We start from the raw sequence: 21,394 nt of genomic DNA, 5'->3' as shown, positions 1-21,394 counted from the left end.
TAACTAACAATGTCTATCTTCTGCCATTAATTATGTTTGTTTTGTTTGAAGGAAACTGTTCTTATGTAATCAGAAGTGCAGATCGCTTGTAGAGAATCAGTCTGGTCCATGTGAAACCAGAAAACATTATCAACCTTTCAATGGAACCTAAACCACCAAGTTTTAATAAAAGATATAATGTAACTGCCAAATGCCATCAATAATTTTTAGGATAGTTTGCATACATTTTTTGATTTTTTTTTTGAGCAATATAATGCTGGATCTCCTCCAAGGGCCAAGCCCTCAGGGAAGAGGTGCCAACCGAGCTAATAGTTATTGGCTTTTGTGATATATAAATTGGATGGAAAATCTCTTCAAAACTAAATCAAGTAGTGAAACAATGATGTTTCAATTTCCCCCAAATCTGACTGTCCTTCAAATGGTGTTCTTACAGTTTACAAAAACCACTCTTTCTTAAGAAAGTACCAAGGAAATATTGTGCTTTCTTAATATGAAAAGGAATGATACCAGAATGCAGCCAATTGATCTAAAGAACTCAAGATGCATTGTTCATAACAATGAAGCCACCAGTTCCAGTATGGCATATTTGAGTAAAGGGCAAAAGAAGAAAAAACATTGTAATCTGACATGCTAACGGATGCAGGTTATGCATTGTAGTCATTCAGACCCAGATCCCTCAGTGCAGCAGTTGCAGCATCCTTGCAAATCTCGTGGCTTCCCTTGGCCTTCCTTATGAGCTTCTCAATGCCATTACCAAGGAGAAGGGTCCTATAGATGCCCAAAACAGTAAAATTATCTTAAAAGTGCAGAGAAGAGGCTTTTGAATGACCTAAGGCAAAAGCAACTACCATAAAATGGTGGAATTAAAATTATCAAATGAAACAAAACTAATCAACCTAATTTTCTCTTTAGTCATGAAGTGCTTATTATAGGTCCAACAAACATTACGCCCATCACTCCCATTCGGTGTGAAGGTTTCATAACCCACTAGGACTCTGTCACCTAATAAACGATCTTCTGTAGAGTCGAAGCCCGTTCTTTGATGTGTAAATTTCAGATTGTTGATGCCTCATTCCAAGGAAAGCTACAGAAAGCAATTCACCCGATAATAAAGAAATTGCTCACCTAATTTTCAAGGGCCCACTTTTTTAAGGAATTTTTTGAAAAAATATAGGTCATTTCCTTTTCAAATCTGAATAGCATTCATACAAGGATTGGTACGACGCTTACAAAGTTGCAATCATTCCTCTAATTAGCCAAAAGAAGCTTGGCATCCTTGGAGAATGTGATAGCTAAAGGATAATATTAAGTCTTTTCAATGAACCTCTCCAGCATTTGGTATCCCTTGTTTGGAGTGTCCACATTTTTTTACCCACACTACTGGATTTAGTATTGACCCCAACAAGAACTTCTAAACAGGTACTAGGAACATCTAATTGCTCAAGTTAGAATACTCCAATCCAAAAAATAACTAATTAGTTCAGATGAATAAGGTGTTCTGCTCATGATGGGATACAAATTTATTCAAAATTTGTTGGTCACATGTGGCATTAACGTTTCTCAAAAAATGAAAGCATACCTGTTTTCTGGATTCCTAACCACAAGATTGCGAATCATAAGACAAGATTGTCTTTGCATTTGATATGAAGCAGGAAACTTCTTCATTGCTTGGATAGCTAAATCTCCAGCTCCAGCTTCTATTGCACGAGCTGCATTCTCTGGGGATCTTAGTGAAAGCACAGTTACAATAGACATAACCTGCATATTAAGAATTCCATCGTTAGTATCAAGGACAGGGAGCATGATCAATAGAAATTACATGGTTAAGAACTACTTAAATTGATCAATTTTCAATAGACGTAATACTAAAAGAGTACCTCCTGTAGAACTGATGGATCTTCAGAAAATCTGGAAGATAGTTTCATTAATCTATCCAGACCACCCTTCTGAACAATAGCATTCTTGTTTGCATCACTTCCGGCCAGCTTCGATCAGAAAAAAATCATTATAAGTTAGTATCGTTGCATATTAGAAGATGCAATCGACATTAATAAGCGGAGTTAATTATGAAGCAAGGGCATCTGACCTTAGACATCAAAGAACAACATGCTCTAGCTATAATCTTGTCGTTATGTTCACTGCTGTCATCTATACACTTGAGAGTTGCATCAATGCCACCATTTTCAGATATAGATTTGCAAATTTCATCCTGCAAGGGGGAAAAAGATCGCCATAGATTGATGATGGGTAACAAGTACTGATAAAGCTAACGTCAAACAGCTAGGACAAGGCTTCATTGTTAGGCTTATAGTTACATTTATAAGGGAAAAAAGAGATCATAACAAAGTAACCAAAAAGTTCCACAAGGCAGGAAGTCATGCACAATATATGGGGAATGTTACAAAAGACAGGCTAGTTGTGACGAGAATAAACAAATTTATATTAGTAGATTTTCATTATCATGGTAAGCACCAATCATTTGGAAGTTCCATTTGTAAGGCATAGATAGAAAAACAAAGGTTTAGATGGCCAACTAATGGAGGCTATTTTGTATCTATTTTATCACTACTAATTTCCAGGTTCTTTCTAGTTTTTTCGTAAATGATATTTTAAAGCTACAAAAGCTAGAAACACTCAGATGATTAATGCATCAGAAAAGCAAGAATAACTCCCACACAACAAAAAAAGAATAATGTTAGCTTTAATTAAAAGAATGAGGTCAGATTTAATTTTCTAATGGGTATTTTGACTATAACTGCTCCTTTTAATAGGTTAATACAATACTATTGGCTCAATCCTTGCTCTTTTAAGGTCCAAAAACATGGTAAGTGCACCAAGCAAAATGGGAGTGCATATTATCAAGTTACAACAACGATAAGATCAAAGCCATCCATGTTTCATCTCACATGCATCAAGTGTCAAACACTAGTAAAAACGAATGAAAGAATGCGAACAGGCAGGAATTCTATATTTTAATGTATACAATTTCATATAGGCTAGCATACTGACTCTCTAGTCTCGAACGCTAAAAGTTAGTGGGTGAGTAGATAACCTAGCACTCAAATATGACCTGTATGGACTGTCCAAGACATGACATATCACTAAGCATAGTTTGTTTTTTTTATGTTGATCTGCTAATCCATTCTATTATTTCATGCATGTAAAACTGTGAAAATACAGTTTAATCTGCATAACAAGATAGCTGCCTTTGCTTCCTAGTTGACAGATTTAACTGCCTAGACAGCCTAATTAGGCGCACACCTCAACATTTTGCATCAAGTATGTCTATGGAGGATGATGTGAATTTACACACTATTATCATTGTTGCCAAGCTGGTACTTCCCATTCGCTTACTACATCTTGTATGATATGTTTCATCTACTTGGTTTTGATTTTTTTAAAACATTTCTCCTGATATTTATTTTTTATAATTAATTATTTTTGGGCTGCCTTGATACGTGGACACCTACTTGGCCCCTAGGTGCTGCCTGCCCTCCCTTCCGCCACTTAAATCTTTTAAAACATTGTCATATAATATATCATGCTATGTATATGTTATATGAATGCTATCAGTAGTTGGTCCATAAAAGATACTTCTAGGATATGTTATGGATGCCTTTTTAAATATATTTGTTCTTTAACATTTTTAAAAGGCTCGAGATATGTACTGGATATTCTTGAATGCTTAACTAATACCTTTAGGGATGAGGGCGAGGGCTTTTTTTAACATTCCAATGAAGAGTGATTGATTTTTGGAGTTTATGATGTCCATAGTATTGTACGGAGAAGGCATTATAATCTATTGATTTGACTTACGACTAAATGGAGTTTGTGGATGGAAATGCTACTATGGAAAGCATAGACTATGCTATTTTCATAACCCATTATGCTTTATAAGTACTTTTCTATCTATTTGTTTATCACTGTGTCCTAGTTGCATCATCTACCTTACAAGATTTGCCACATTGGCACATCCACAAAGATGTTCAAGTAGCTATTAAAGTGACTGAGATATATGAATGCATGGATGTTTGAATTTATCTTTTCATGAGACTAGCAAACTTACATTAACAGCAAGAGCCTTTAAAGCAGAGCATGCTGAAGCCAAACTGGATGAACTGATTCCCTCACGAAGTGCATCAACAAGAGCATCTGCAATACCAATTTGAGCAAATCTTCGAGCATATCCATAGACCTGGCTTTCAAATTCCTTAGTTAATTCTAATTCTATGAAGATATTATGCTTCTCTATTTCTAAGGAAATAAATTAAAATGCAGAATCTTCACAACCTCGTTTCAATATTGTTTAGCAAATCATTAACAATTTTATAACTAAAGAGAAAGGCGGAAAAGATAAATAATTTAAAGAATTAGATTAGATATAATAATCAATGAAGCAAGAAAAGTACCAATCTTTTTTTTAAGGCCTCGAAATAATAATGTAAATTTAACATACAGAAAATATGCTGTACTTGTACCTTTTGACAACTTAGAACAAATGGTTGTTTAAGGGTACTTTTTATAGACCTTAATGCAAGAAATTGACATCCGCAAAGACTAAACATTCACAAGATTTCCCTCTTATTAATTCCACAAGTGCATGGAATTGAAAATTTCACTATTTGTCTGCTTAAAAAAGAAGATAACACCAGACACAACTGATGATTGAAATGCTTTCATCATTATGGTCATGCTTATCTTTGTACATCATATTTTGATCATGCTTGAATTTAACAATGAAGAATTTAATGTATACAGACACTCATCATATAACATTTATTTCCATTCCAATAAATATAAAAGAAAAATAATTGACACCACTCACAAAACCTTTTTAAAATGAATATGCTTGTTGTGTTTGTTTGTGTAGAAGAGTTAATCAACAATTATTTTTTGACAAACACCATGACATACATGGAACAATTTTAAATGAATCTTCTATTAAATAATATTTAATAATTACTTTTCCATATAAACAAATACATTTTTGTTAATATCAGTGTTTCGAAAGAATTTTTGGATCCCTCATCTTCAATAATTTATATCGTGAGTTCGTGACTATAGTCTTAACTTGGCGATCTTTATGGTAGGGTGCATGACTGGATTAATATGGTATTGTGCCATGCTAGCCCATGACCGGGGGTGGGCACATCACACGGTAATTTGACCCTTTGTACAAAGTAATACTTAAACACTTGGTAACTATGAAGCAAACACAGATAGTAAAGATAGAATGCTTTTTTGAACAATTTGATCCCAAATGCTTCCCATGTAAATTAATGATAGCCCTTTTAAAATGAAAATCATACTATTGATCATAATCTGCAACATCTAAACTGCATAGGATCCAAAAATCACATATCTTGGAGGCCTGTTACCTATACAACAAGTGGATAGATATGTGTGCTTGTGCATGTGATACAAATTATAAACATTTAATTTATTTGGATTAATCCTTTGGTATTCCTCTTTAACCAGGACCAGTAAAGTAAATATCAAATATTTAGGTTTTGCAGCTAAGGAAGCATTTGACCTCTATTATGAGGAAGTCAAGCAAATTCACGTATCCAACAAGTGATTATATAGGTGAGCACCTAAAGAAAATTCTTATTAAATTGAGCTCTCTCTGACATTTGCTATCATGTGAGGACCACATGTGTCTCTGGATGTTCACTGATGTACTTAGATGGAGAATTGAACACATTCATATTGAATTATCTGTTGAATGTTTTAGAACACTTGTTTTTCTGACTGCTCATAAGTTTCCCAAAGAATGATAAGAATGAAACTGATCATAAGTTTCCCAAAGATTGATCAGGATGAAACATTCTCAAGTTCCAAATCTAGTTGTCCGTAATACTCAGTTAATTGCATAAACATCATCTACGCTGTATTTTTTCATAAGGAACATGGTGGCACTAACAATTAGCAGATAAGGATTTGTTTCACAGTTTGGCATTTTCTTTATTTGCTGATATTCACCTCCACTTTTTTCCTATTGAGGCTATGAGATTTGGAAAGGGAGTGGTAGTCAACTTTAAAGACATAATTTTTTTGGTTCTCTTTTTAATAGGACAACATAATATTCATATCTCTCTTAGCAGTCATTTTCTCAAAGCTTGAAGTTCTTTACTGTTACTGATTAAACTATCAGAACATATGCAGAAAAAATGCATTACAATGCATTGAGTTAATCTGGCAAATATTACTTTCTTTTCTTTAAACTTAATTGTTCCAGTATTCTATCCCTAGGTAATTTCTATATACGTTTATTATTATCTTTCCCTACCGGATCAAGCTTTGATTTAAACCTGTTTTCTATAAAGTGGTCTCAAAATAGTTCAGAAAAATGATTATCTCTGCTCCAAAAAATAGAGAAAAATGAGTACCTGAATACCACAAAAAATGTAACAAGGATAAAGTCTGAAGTCAAAAAATTGTGTCAGCTGGACACTTACATCTAGCTTCAAAAATCCATGTTGGATATGCATCTAACTTGGGTACATATCAGACACTTGGATACCTATGATGTTCCATTATAGCCACTCTTAGAGATCGGAAAAGCATGAACTCTTTCAACAATGAATTTGATCCTCTATTTTGATGTTAGGAGTGAGTTCATCTTCTTTTTAAGATGATTTAAAGATGTAATTATTGAAACAAGTTTACAAAATATTATTCTTCTTATATCCTTAAGTTAATTAGGATGTTTGAATGAGAAACATGTATGTTGAAAGATCTTAACAAACATGATAATTTTAATATTTCAATGTTTAAACAATGTTCAAAAGTATAAATATATAATTTAGTTGAAATTATGTTTTATCCTGTGTATCCCCATACCTGCCTTTCTCCTTCTTGTTGAGTCAGACACTTGGAAATAAGCCTGAATCCAATACTCATGTCAATATCCATGTAGCACTGGTCTAAAATAGGGGTGCAAATGAGCCGAGTAGCTTGTGAGCTGCTCGAGTTCGACTCGGGTTTAAACTTGACTTAACTCGACTATTACCGAGCTCGAGTCAAACTCGAGTAGCTCGGATAGTTTTTCGAATCGAGGTCGAGTGCAAAATACTTGGCTTAAAGACTCACAAGCCTAGTCAAGAATACATATTTTTTAAAATATTATATTTTATTTATAATATATTGCTAATTTAATATTTAAAATATTATATTATATTATATTTTGTTTTAATCATATTTTTTTAAGTATGATCAAGGCTCGAACTCGAGCTCGAGTATTGCTCAGTTGATATTCGGGTCGAGTCAAATCAATCGAGTATCGCTTTTTTTTATTGAGCCAAGTCCGAGCTTGGATATTAATGCTCGATCGATCTTGAGTTAAGTTTCGACCCTAAGTATTTTGAATCAAGTTGAGCTCGAGCCTCTAACTACTAGCTTTGGCTCGGCTCGATTGCACCCCTAATCCGAAACAATCTTATACATCTTGCAGTATAAAAAATCATCTTCACACATTATGAGGCTTAACAAGTGTTGCCCAGTAGATACAACCCAAGAGGGGGGGTGAATTGGGTCTTTTAAAACTTTTAAGCTACTTCTAGCACTTTTTGATTAATTATGCTAAGTTGTATATATGCGCAGTGAAAGTTAAACTTAGCGACAGTTTGATGTATAGAATGTGACTTGATTGAGTATGCTTGCAACTAAAGAATTCGCGGATAATAGTTAAGCAAGCAATTTATCTAAGTGAGTAAGTGTGTGAGTTAGATAATGACAAAAAGCATTACAAACACAGCAAACATATAGTGGTTCGGTGCACCCCAGCACCTACATCCACTCCCCAAGACTTCTTGGGAATTTCACTATAATCCTACAGATTACAGTCGGTTGTTTTACAAGCTCACAACCCAACTTGTTGTTTTGCGAGATCACAACGAACTCGGTCGGTTTTCCCAGGCTCACCGACTAGAACCAACCCCGATTGTTTTCCCGGGCTCACAATCAAACCCTTTCACGTTGGTTTTACCCTCGGCTCACCAACAAACCTATCTCCGTTGGTTTTCCCTTCGGCTCACCAACAAACCTTACACCGTTGGTTTTCCCTTTGGCTCACCAACAAACCTTAACCCCTTGATTCAATCCCGTGATTGAATCAAGTTACAAGATAATAAAACAAAGTTTAAAACAAATCAAAGCTTCTTAAACAAGCAAATATAACAATATAAACAAACAGAGTAAAGAGAAGCCCTCAAACGAGTTTTGAAGATGGAGGAGCTCGACTTCTTCTTTACTTGACCCTCTTCTGATTTGGCACGAAGTAGAGGATCACCGAGGCAGCACACTGATGGAGAGGAAGCTTTGGGATTCACTTGGAAGCTCTTCTTCTCTCTATTTCTCTTTGGATGGCCCTTTTTGTGCTTATGGGAGATTTTCCTTGTAATCTCTTTCCTAAATGTTTTCTCCCACTTCCATTCGTTCTCCCCTAGCTCTCTTCTTGTTTTTATAGCTTTAGATGGCGTGGAAACAAGAATTAGCCGTTAGAGACAAAAATAGAGCCGTTGGACACAGTCTGCACTTCCTGACAATATTACCGTTGGGATTGGAGTCGACTCGCGCGATCAGGAGTCGACTCGCCTGTTGCAGGAGTCGGCTCGTGCTTTACTGGAGACGACTCGGCCACTGTTCCAAATTTGAATTAAAGTGCATGCCTTGACTGGGAGTCGACTCGTCTTAACCTGGAGTCGACTCGCCAACTTCTGGAGCTGACTTGGCAATTTCGGAGTCGGCTCATCCACTGAAGTCCGTGGATCCAATTTTGAATTTTGTCCTCTCGAGTCGACTCGACTGTCCTGGGAGTCGACTCGAATCTCAGAGCCCGAACTCCCGATCCTTTGTCTTTTGGCTTGTCCAGTCTTGGAGTCGACTCGAACTTCCTTGGAGTCGACTCGGCTCTCAGTTTGCGAAACACAGCCTTCTGCCATCTTGGTGTAGCGCTGCCTTGGAGTCGACTCGAGCTGTCTGGGAGTCGACTCGAATCTCAGAGGCAGTAACTTGGTTTTCTGTCTGTTGATGGTCGCGGAGTCTCGGAGTCGACTCGTGCAATGCGGGAGTCGACTCGAATCTCAGACCCGAAAACTGCTCTCTGACTTTTCTGCCTGTGACTCCTAGGAGTCGACTCATACTTCTCCGGAGTCGACTCATACTTCTCCGGAGTCGACTCGAATTCCACTGGAGTCGACTCGAAGACTGTTCTTTTGAATTTTTCTTTTGATTTTACTCCTCCAATTTGAATCCTTTGAACTTTAAACTTGGGCCAATAAATTGTAGCTTTCTTCCAACTTGAGAGCTTTGGAGGCCTTCTTGTGTTCTTCCAACTTGCTATGTTCCTTGCAAAATAAATATCTTTCTCCTTGCAACATAAACATTAGTATCTATACTTCAAGGTTTTGTGATCATCAAAATCAATCTATGAATCAATCTTTGGGTCATCAATCTCCCCCTTTTTGATGATGACAAAACTTGGAGTATATGCAATATAAAAGATATTGTATTTCTAGAAGTAATACATAGCTAAGTTGCATGAAGTGGAAAAACATATATATTTAAAAACATACTTCATGATAATGCTTTAGATTTAATCAGCTTAACACAATCAACATATTTAAATTTTAAGCTGATTTGTATTCAATTCAAAGTAATAAAGCATTCTGAGTATATAGCATATACTTAGATATTTCTCCCCCTTTTTGACAACATCAAAAAGATAGTGAAACATTAAGTACAAAGATCAGATCAGAACACATCGAGTGTGAATTCAAGAGATTTTCTAATTTGATACCACAGATAGTTTTCTAATCAAGTGTAGGTGGAATCTTCCTTAGGTTAATTCAAGAAGTACCACAAATGATATTCAAGGAAAAACATGAGTGGAAATCTAACCTCTCTTTAATAATAAGTATGAAAGCTTGTTCATTGAAGAACGTTTGCCCAATCTATTAAGTATTTTATCAACATGAGAGCAATTTAATTGATTTTCAGAGTAAAAGATCAAAACTTATATACTTGAAAAACATATCATCATGTTGGATCATGACTTCAAAGTTCTTTTTATGATAATAAGAGCATTGGGGCACAAATACCAAAATATGAATTCATGCAATTTATGATATATCTTAGAGCTCTTTTAAGGACTTTCTTTTATTCCTTTAGAAAATAAGCACGATTTGATACATATATAAAAATATGAATTGGCACAATATTGAAGTTCTAAAGAGCAAGCCAATTAGGACTCATTAGTGAATTCCAAAATAGATTTTCTACGAGATACTCAAGAAAATTTAACACGTTATTCTCCCCTTTTTTCATTAAATTAGAGGCTCTTAAGATCAACTATTTGAATTGCAATTTGGTTCATGATTTGTGCAGAAGATATATTAACCAAATAACATGCCTCAAGGTGTATCATAAAGATTTTCAGATTTAAATTTCAGATGATACATATTGGAGAGTATTAGGATCACTTTTCATTTAGTATTCTTTCCCTCTTCTATAGATTTATGTAATTAAGTTCCGTGAGACCTCTCCTTCTGAAATTTTCTTTCTCCCCCTCTATTGATCATTCCATTTAAGAGTTTAGAATTTGAAGATAATGTTCATAAAATTGTCAATCTCAAAAATATATTTTCTATAAGTTTCAGCTCATTTTCATAAGACTCAAGGTTTGAGATAAGACAGCCTTTATAGAACTCATCTCAAGGTAATTAAAGCATGTCTTGCAATATAAGGAGGTTCATCAAAATCAATCCATAAAATTCAAGGTATGCATCAAATTGAAGTAACTTTAGGATAAGATACTGAATATCTAAAGCTCCCCCTCAAAAGATGCATACTTCTTTAATCATTCTTTTCTTTTGTTGAATTTCAGATTTTAATGACAAACGTGAATAGAACTGAAATTCTATGATATCGAGAATGGAGAGTGATCAAGAATTATTCAAAATTTATAGCAATCATCCTTTTTAATCTATCAAGAACAAGTTATGCTTCCTCTTAATCTTTGAGAAAATGTACTGAAATATTAATCAGAAAATGATTCATTTGACGCTCAGTTTCTTTCAACAGCATTTACATTTTCTTTCTTTTAGAGTCATTTGAGTGAGGTGAAATATTTCTAGCTTTTAGATCATTCACTCTATATATATTCTGATGGAAATCTTTAAGAATGTAGGAGAGAAAAACATATAGATGATCATTGAGGTATATATATTTATAGAACTCAATTTCTTAATGATAGTTTTTCAGCGATGTATACATGAATCACAATAAATCTTTTTAATATCAAAATAAAATCATATATTTAGAAATTTTTGTTTGCAATCAAGATCATCGAAAGACACATCATTTGAACCAATATTAGTATACTTTGAAGATAAGAAATGATATGTTTCGGATGCGTATCGGAGCAATCACCAAAGGCATCAAAATTAATTCTGTTTTTCTTAAAGTAAGACTTTATTTTAAAATTACATTTAGTTTAAGCTTTTATACAAAATCAGATTCTGAATTACATAGGATTTTCAATAAAAGCTTTCTAAGTCATAATATGAGATATGTATCTTTCACAATGTAGCTCATCTTAAATTGTTACGATTGAAAAATACATATTTCAATAACATTAAAGCACTTTCAGAATCTTTGTGTTTAATTTTGAGTTTCGATACACAATAAAGGATATTTTAACAAGTATTAGGACATTATGTATCAAAGTTAGGCAAGTAGAAAGATAGATCAAAATCAATTTATTTTCCCTAAATAGAGATATTCTTCTCTTCTCCTTTCTACAATTTTATTTAGCTTTCAGATTTTAACAATGATTGTGAATGACAAATCTGAAATTTCTTTTCAATAAAACTAGACAAAAGATGTTATGTAGCAATTCAAACATTCAATCAAATTGTCCAAGTATGAAACATTACAAAATATTGAGAATCCATAAATCAAGACATCATACCATATGCAAAATATACCATGTGTTAAGTCATGCATTAAAATACTAAGTACAAGAATGTCAAGGATCAAAATCAATTCTTTTCAAATAAACTCCCCCTATTTAAATATAATCTTGCAATAATTTCATCCTTAAAGTGTGTTTTCAAGTGATTAAAAATTTGACTTAATTCTACTTTCATTTACTTTGTTTTTCATTTATAACTTTCTTATGCTCTATACTCTATTTGCTCCCTATCCGGTGGAGTTGGGAAGGGGCACGAGGTACTACCACTAGCCTCCCTCTTGTGCCGTCCCTAATATGCCCTACACCGAATAGTTGGGTCAAATAGTGCCGGGTACTACCACTAGCCTCCCCATTGGCACCATCCCTATGATGAGCAATATAGAAAGGTTAAAATGTTTACTTCAAAACCTCCCTATTTAAGTGTAATTAATTATGGATTTTATCCCTTCCAAAAGAATGCTCACACAAGTCTCACAAATGTGTCGAATATATTAAGTTTGTTTTGCTTTTCCTTAAGGTTGAAGTGTTTGCCTCTACTTGGATTTTACTTCTCTTGAATAATATCCATTTTCTTTTCTTTATCTCTCTCTCTTTTTGTTATTCTCAAGTAATTTTCATGAGAGAGCAGAATAGAGAATTAATCTTACGTATCATATATATGTATATCATGCAAACAATATTTTCATTATGCTCAAGGTTTCATAACTTCTCACAAGTTATTTTACATCAACATTTTAAGCATATACTTGTGTATTTCATGGTTATGACATAGGCAAAGATATATTTTAGTTTGGGCAAACCATGAAATAATTTCTAAAAGTATAAGTCAGTCAATACACATATAGACATGATATCAAAAATTAATAATTAAAGAATTTAATCATGCCATAATAAGATTTAAGTTACTGACTTTGCTCAACTAATTTGTGAGAAAGGTATCTAAATTACCTATTCATTATATGTTCTTCAAGCCAAACTAGATTTCTTATGTGTGAACTTTTGGCTGAAGAAGATCCTCTCTCTTGTTTGCATGTAAATGTTTAGTGTATCTTACATGAAGATATCCTTCAAGTTGAAATCTCTCATTTTTCTTTCTTGAAGGAAGGTCATTAGTTTCTTTAAGATACAAAGCATTCATCCAACATATATATTTTTTAACTAGATGACTCAATATAAGATATGACAATAGTTGCATGTTGAGTCACTTTACTCAAGAGATTGCCTAAATATAAGCAAGCACATATCATTTGAACTAAAGAGATAGATTCATTAACCAAGATAGTTTAAGTCAATTTAGTTTAGATTCTATTTGCTTAAGATAATTATTAATAAGATATGTTAACTATGTTTTAATCAATTTATCTTAAACATTTGTTTCTATCAAAATTCAGATTATGATTCATTTGTTATCAATAAATTATGATTCATTAGAGTTAGATTGAAGTCTTGCATAAGGGCACATAATGATCACACAATCTGGTCTATTAGGTGTTTGATGAAATAATTATTCTATCATGCTTTTGATGCTTGTTCCAAATCACATATTGCTTTATCATATTGGTAATGAGTGTTTTCAAATAAGGTGGTTATTTTACATAGATTTTTTTTTAAATGAAATAACCACATAGACGTATATTCTACACATTCATTTGACAGAATATAAAGCTCATAAAGCAAGCAAATGATAATGGTGATCTTTACTTCTAATCATGCAAGAATTTCATCAAGATCTAATTCATCTTTTCTTGATTGAATCTTTTAGTAGTCACCAATTTTTCTTCATTAAGTGCATTTCTGAAAACTCAATTTGGTTCTAATTATTAACAAGTTTTCAGATTGTCATATGTAAAAGATTAAACATATCCATATATAATTTGATTTTAGTATCTTGATAATGAATCATTAGTCTCATAAAGAATAAACTGAATTGATATTTCTTTAACTAGAATCTTTTCATTGAATATTCTATATGCATTGCTTGATGAATGATATCCAAGGATAGAAATATCTTTATCAGATTTGGCATTATTTTCATAAGAATATATCAGGTATAACGTGTACGACTGAAAAATATGAAAGATATGCAGTAGTTCATTTTCTATTTTTCAGAAGATCAAATGGAGTTTTCATTAAATATAGACCTAATAGAAACCATATATATGACAAGCAATGATGATAGCTTTTAAATGACTATCGTACAACATTGCCTTTTTCATTTCTTCAAGGATTCTATTAACCCTATTTTACTTATGGTGTTCTTTGGTGCAGAAATAATTGTATTCAATATTATTTCTGTGCACAACTTAATACAAAATTGGTTTTCAACACTATGCCATGATACTTCTTTTACTTTCATAGTTTGCAAACCTTTTTCATTTGATCCCTTTCACAAGATTTAGCAAATGCAGAAAATACTTTAATTTTACTTGCCAAAAACAAATCCAATGTAAGCTTGTGAAAACTTAGTGATGGAAACAACATCTTTAGATTTAGAAATGATTTTTGTTTGTTTCCTTAGTTAACATGCATAGTAAACTTTGACCTTGCAGAAGATATTCTAAGTAAACCAATGACAAGATCTTTTGAGATTAGGTCCATACTAGCATAAGTTAATTTTATATGCCAAAAAGAATTCTTTGATCATAGTATTTATAATACATATATTCAAAGATATACCAAGTACACATTTTCATATCTATGATCAATGAACAATAATGCCATGGATAAAAACTCTCAGTCAAGCATATAGAGAATTCATTGAGTTATTCTTAGGAGAATTGATTTACCAAATTATCCATCTATAAGTAAAGCATAATCTAGAAAGATGGAGTGATTTGGATATATTTTCTTTTCATATCAGAAATATCACTTATATCACAAGAAAAGAATGATTAATACTTGCAAGATGTGTTTTAATCAACTAATAAAACAATTTCAGTATGAGAGGATGCGAGAATTACTGATTTCATTATTATTTTTTTTGTTAATAACTTTTTAAGTTTCTTTATGTTCCATGGGTACCTTGGTACACCTATGTGTCCATCCTCATTTTCTCATTTTGGGTACCCAAGCTTGCTTGAGTCCTTGAGAGTTAGGACATATGGTTCCTTTTGGAACCCATATCTGTTTAATAGTAATAACTTTACCATTTAATTTAATTATACTAGAACGATAGGTAAAGTTGTTATTCCCATCCTTTTCATTTTTGAAATAAGTTATCTTATTTAATGGTTTGCTTGATAAATTGATAACCTTTTTCTCTAGAGATTTATGGCTAAGTGAAGGAGTCAAGCTAAATTTTGATTTATCAAAATCAGCATGTTGGCTTTCAAACATCATTTTTAATCTTTCTGAGCTTACGGTGAATTTGTTAATGCAAGATTTTAATTGATTAATTTCTTCGCGTAAGTTTTGATTTTCTTTAATTAAGCTATGATTTTTCTGAATCAATTCTTCTGAAAATGACCTTAAGCTTTCATTTTCAGAATTTAGTTTCTTAAGATTTTTATTCTTTACAGTTAATTTTCTACATTCACTATACAACTCATGAAAAGCATTTAATAATTCATCATAAGAGAATTCTTCTTGAAAATCATTTGAGGTAAGAGTAGATTCAGATTTTACCTTGTCTTCTTGTGCCATAAAGCACAAGTCAGTTACCTCTTGTAGTTTCTTGGAGCTAATATCATCATTGTTGCTCCTAACCTTTATTTTTTGGCTTGACTCTTTCTTGGTCAAGGCTTTCTTCCTTTTTATCTCTTTCTTCCTTTCTTCTTGCTTTCTCTTTTTCCTTGTCTTTAGGAAGCTGATTTGCCTCGGAGTCGACTCGGACCTTATTGGAGTCGACTCGGCTAGCTTGGGAGTCGACTCGGAACTACTTGGAGTCGACTCGTTCACAGGGTCTTCAAGACTGTGTCTCTGCCTTTCAGACTGTTCTTCTCTAGGAGTCGACTCGGACGAACTGGGAGTCGACTCGGCTACTGTGGAGGATTCTGCAATCTCATTGTTAGTACGCAATTGAAGCACATGTGAGCTAATCTGAGATTTATCATAAATAGTTTCTAAAGTATCCCAGATCTCCTTAGCAGATAAGCATGCAGAAATTTCATTAAACTTCGTTTCATGAATAGCACAATATAATATGTTCATAGCATTAGCATTCAATTGTGCTAAGTCCTTTTCATTAATAGTTTTAGAGAGTGTATGAAGGTCATTTATTATGATTTTCCATAAATAATAGTTTTGTGATTGAATAAAAATGCGCATGCGTGCTTTCCAATATGTGTAGTCTATGCCATTAAACAGTGGAGGCCTATCAATTAACTGTCCTTCTCCTAGAAAACTATCTATTTGAGTTGTCATGATCTTTGGCTCTTGATCGTGAGATCAATAATTAATCTTAGAGCACCTGCTCTGATACCACTTGTTGCCCAGTAGATACAACCCAAGAGGGGGGGTGAATTGGGTCTTTTAAAACTTTTAAGCTACTTCTAGCACTTTTTGATTAATTATGCTAAGTTGTATATATGCGCAGTGAAAGTTAAACTTAGCGACAGTTTGATGTATAGAATGTGACTTGATTGAGTATGCTTGCAACTAAAGAATTCGCGGATAATAGTTAAGCAAGCAATTTATCTAAGTGAGTAAGTGTGTGAGTTAGATAATGACAAAAAGCATTACAAACACAGCAAACATATAGTGGTTCGGTGCACCCCAGCACCTACATCCACTCCCCAAGACTTCTTGGGAATTTCACTATAATCCTACAGATTACAGTCGGTTGTTTTACAAGCTCACAACCCAACTTGTTGTTTTGCGAGATCACAACGAACTCGGTCGGTTTTCCCAGGCTCACCGACTAGAACCAACCCCGATTGTTTTCCCGGGCTCACAATCAAACCCTTTCACGTTGGTTTTACCCTCGGCTCACCAACAAACCTATCTCCGTTGGTTTTCCCTTCGGCTCACCAACAAACCTTACACCGTTGGTTTTCCCTTTGGCTCACCAACAAACCTTAACCCCTTGATTCAATCCCGTGATTGAATCAAGTTACAAGATAATAAAACAAAGTTTAAAACAAATCAAAGCTTCTTAAACAAGCAAATATAACAATATAAACAAACAGAGTAAAGAGAAGCCCTCAAACGAGTTTTGAAGATGGAGGAGCTCGACTTCTTCTTTACTTGACCCTCTTCTGATTTGGCACGAAGTAGAGGATCACCGAGGCAGCACACTGATGGAGAGGAAGCTTTGGGATTCACTTGGAAGCTCTTCTTCTCTCTATTTCTCTTTGGATGGCCCTTTTTGTGCTTATGGGAGATTTTCCTTGTAATCTCTTTCCTAAATGTTTTCTCCCACTTCCATTCGTTCTCCCCTAGCTCTCTTCTTGTTTTTATAGCTTTAGATGGCGTGGAAACAAGAATTAGCCGTTAGAGACAAAAATAGAGCCGTTGGACACAGTCTGCACTTCCTGACAATATTACCGTTGGGATTGGAGTCGACTCGCGCGATCAGGAGTCGACTCGCCTGTTGCAGGAGTCGGCTCGTGCTTTACTGGAGACGACTCGGCCACTGTTCCAAATTTGAATTAAAGTGCATGCCTTGACTGGGAGTCGACTCGTCTTAACCTGGAGTCGACTCGCCAACTTCTGGAGCTGACTTGGCAATTTCGGAGTCGGCTCATCCACTGAAGTCCGTGGATCCAATTTTGAATTTTGTCCTCTCGAGTCGACTCGACTGTCCTGGGAGTCGACTCGAATCTCAGAGCCCGAACTCCCGATCCTTTGTCTTTTGGCTTGTCCAGTCTTGGAGTCGACTCGAACTTCCTTGGAGTCGACTCGGCTCTCAGTTTGCGAAACACAGCCTTCTGCCATCTTGGTGTAGCGCTGCCTTGGAGTCGACTCGAGCTGTCTGGGAGTCGACTCGAATCTCAGAGGCAGTAACTTGGTTTTCTGTCTGTTGATGGTCGCGGAGTCTCGGAGTCGACTCGTGCAATGCGGGAGTCGACTCGAATCTCAGACCCGAAAACTGCTCTCTGACTTTTCTGCCTGTGACTCCTAGGAGTCGACTCATACTTCTCCGGAGTCGACTCATACTTCTCCGGAGTCGACTCGAATTCCACTGGAGTCGACTCGAAGACTGTTCTTTTGAATTTTTCTTTTGATTTTACTCCTCCAATTTGAATCCTTTGAACTTTAAACTTGGGCCAATAAATTGTAGCTTTCTTCCAACTTGAGAGCTTTGGAGGCCTTCTTGTGTTCTTCCAACTTGCTATGTTCCTTGCAAAATAAATATCTTTCTCCTTGCAACATAAACATTAGTATCTATACTTCAAGGTTTTGTGATCATCAAAATCAATCTATGAATCAATCTTTGGGTCATCAACAAGTTATCAGAAAGAAAAGGAATGACAAAGACAAGAGGTGAACATTAATGTATGCTATAGTATCGATGTTAATCAAACACTTACTTGAGAAGCCAAAACACGGTTGTCATCTGGTGTTAAAAGGGAACATATGGCATGATATAAGCTTTGCATACTGCCTTTAGCCTGCTCCCTCATTGTTTGTATAAATAGCTCATCAACTTTTAAGTCGATGAATGCTTCCTTGAGAATTTCGTTACCTGTTGATGCCGCTGCAATGACAGCAAAACCACTATCCAAAACGTTTGAACTTTTACTTCCATTTAGGATATCCATCAGAATTGCAGGCCCACCACTATGCCAAAATGTCTCCGTGCTTTGAAAGTCTGTGAATAACAGCCAAATGTAAAAATGCATTGCTCACCAAATTTTGACCAGCATCTAATGCCCATGCATGCTCAGAGAGTTACAAGTTAAACATCTGAATATTAGTCCCAACCAGAAATTCTCGAGTCAGTAAGATCAGATTGGTAAGTCATATCAAGTGAAATATGGTCAAGTCTATATTTAAGGAAATAAATGTGTATCCCTTGTTAAGCTCTCCCAGATTAATAGAACTTTTGAATCCTCGGACAACAATAAATGTAAACCAATAAACTTTAAATGTCAGAGACAAAATGAATCAAATCGTGCATTCCCATACTTCTATATTTGGCAAGAAAGTAGCAGACCAAGTTAACATAAAAAGAATCAGTCATGAATCATAACTCTTACCCCAAAATTAAATTAAACTAAATACACTGCTGGCCTTACTCCAATCAATTTGGAAATGAAATCACACTAATTCCTAACTATCATAGTAATATACAATTGACGCTTCAGGATGAACCGTGCATTCCTTCCTGACAAGTAATGACCATGATTATATCTAAATCCAAATTGTAACTGTGGAATTAATTGCTCAGTGGCAAACTTTTATATGGTAATAAGATAGCCACAACTACATTACTTTGTTCCTTTATACTAAGAAATATACAGTAACATGATTTTCATCACCAATTTTTTCTGGGAAACATTTAATAACACTATATTCAACGATAGATCTGTTCTTATGAGCTAGATCAAAGAGTGAGAGTTATTTGGGGCGTCATTGATAATTACAGATCATCTACAGTGTCATTTTCAACACCGAGCAAAAAAATATATAAATAAATAAAAGACTCTGATCGATATATCAAAAGAGTAGCTGCTGAAGAAGAAGCATTCGTAATAACATCAGAATGTCAAAGGGGAAAAAAACAAAAGATGAAACAGTGAATCTTTTCATCTAAGCGTCAGACTGAAAGTTAGATACCACACTCATACCGTGGAGAAGGGAACTCATTGCTTTCAAAGCTGAAAGAAGAGGCATCTCAAATTTGACACGAAGCAAAGAACATATAGAAGTTAGGAGCTCCACTCCTCCATTCCTGGTTGCAATGGAAGCATTATCTGATCCCTCAACAGAGCACAAGTCGTATAGTTTGTCAAGAAGCACAACCAGCTTGTCAAAATCCAGAGTCTTATCAGCAGTAACAACCCTCTGATCATCTGACTTGGACACCACCAAATGGTCAGCAATGTTCTTCAGCTCATCTAGTGACTGTATGACAGGATTGTCCTTTACATTTTTTACTCCAGGAAGGCACTTAATGATCCCTGAAAAACAACACAAATTAACTAAAGACAAATTCGACTTTTGTCATTGCAATTAAAGGTAGACAATAATCTCATCTCTGTTTGAAAGTTATCAAAAAAAAGAAAGAGATAAATACTTTTATATAGAATTATTTTAAAATCTGATCCGGCTAAATCCGTGTCAGGTTGTGAGACTTATATCCTAGCAGTTGGATACTCTACAATGTGTGAAGTGTGGCAATGCACAAAGTCAGAACAGTCCACCACAAGGGACCTTCTTGTTCGAATTTGTATCAACCTCAATATATCAAATGCATGCAAGACTCAACTTTAATATCAAAATTAGCATTTCAAATGCCGAATTCGATGAAAACAGTTCACTTGGCCTTTTCGTTCGAATTCATATCAAGCTCGACATCACAAATGCATGCATATTTCTTTTCTTTTTTAAAAATCAAATTAGCCAATCAAAGGCCGAATCCCACAAAAACAGTTCAATGGTTTCTTGGCGCTATTTGTCATCAAATTTGGCTTCTGATGTACAAAGGCATCAGAATCCGTGCCAAATGACCCTCAAACACGATGGAGTAAGAAAGCGGGCCAAATGATAGGCTTCAACACGTGTCTCCACACATGACCTCCAATGCAGAACTTTTCTTATACAAAATCAAAAGGAATCCTTTCTACAACAACTGAAAAAAAAGCCGAAAAAAGAAACCCAAAAAACTACATCACAACCAAAAATGCACATAAAAGGATGATCTATATCGCCATGAGCAATACTTGATGAACTCGCAAATTGGTGATATAAGAATTCCACGAGTGGTTTGGGATTCAAATCAATCCACATTTCGATCAATCGGATCAAAGAAATAATTAGAATTTTACAGCGGTGATCTACTTGAAGAGGCCCAAAAGAACAAAAAACAACTATTCTCATCCAGAAAAACCATCTATCGTGAGTAGAGAAGAGAGAGAGAGAGAGAGAGAGAGAGAGAGAGAGAGAGAGAGAGACTGGGGGACGGACCGGAGAGGTCGACGCCCTGGAGGGTTAGGGTTTGGATGGCGTCCTGGAGGGCCTCATCGGGGTCCATGCCGAGGTCGTCCATATTCTCGGTCACGAGGGCATCGAAGGCCTGCTGGGAGATGGTCCGCCCGCCCATCGTCTCCGCTCACACTCGGCACTGCCTCCTGCTGCTGCCGCCGGACTGACAAGGGACTGTCTGCTTTCAATTTTTGAATTCTGGCTAGGTGTTGGCAAGGGAGACGTGCTGGGTGACACCAAATGCAGCCAGGTAGGTGAGTAGGTCCCATCTTTAAAATATCTTTATATTCCGAGATGCTTTTTTTTTTTTTTTTTTTTTTGGGAACCAGCCTC

The 21,394-nt window shown here is 35.0% G+C and overlaps 1 protein-coding gene across 1 annotated transcript; it reads right to left on the bottom strand.

The window, feature by feature from the left end:
* Window positions 1-369: 369 nt before the first annotated feature.
* LOC120108253 (ARM repeat superfamily protein) lies at window positions 370-21,275 on the bottom strand. Its single transcript, XM_039121837.3, has 8 exons — window positions 21,044-21,275; window positions 19,705-20,037; window positions 18,445-18,725; window positions 4,067-4,195; window positions 2,087-2,209; window positions 1,878-1,985; window positions 1,580-1,758; window positions 370-768 (listed from the first exon to the last, which is right to left on the bottom strand). Exons 1-8 carry the CDS (start codon window positions 21,177-21,179, stop codon window positions 645-647), a joined length of 1,413 nt encoding a protein of 470 aa, XP_038977765.1. The 5' UTR covers window positions 21,180-21,275; the 3' UTR covers window positions 370-644.
* Window positions 21,276-21,394: the final 119 nt, after the last annotated feature.

Source organism: Phoenix dactylifera, chromosome 7, assembly GCF_051530095.1.
Source record: "Phoenix dactylifera cultivar Ajwa chromosome 7, Ajwa_hap1_PhDact_Kaust_v1.1, whole genome shotgun sequence".
Lineage (NCBI taxonomy): Eukaryota > Viridiplantae > Streptophyta > Magnoliopsida > Arecales > Arecaceae > Phoenix > Phoenix dactylifera.
Note: the sequence above shows the minus strand (reverse complement) of the source record. Positions and strands in the feature narration are given on the sequence as shown.

Excerpts from the sequence above, each read along its gene's own strand:
- LOC120108253 (XM_039121837.3), bottom strand. The coding sequence starts at position 21,179 with ATGGGCGGGCGGACCATCTCCCAGCAGGCCTTCGATGCCCTCGTGACC. Across the intron at positions 2,210-4,066 it reads TAAAGGCTCTTGCTGTTAAT|GATGAAATTTGCAAATCTAT; the intron begins GTAAGTTTGCTA and ends TCCCCCTTGCAG. Across the intron at positions 1,759-1,877 it reads ATCCATCAGTTCTACAGGAG|GTTATGTCTATTGTAACTGT; the intron begins GTACTCTTTTAG and ends CTTAATATGCAG.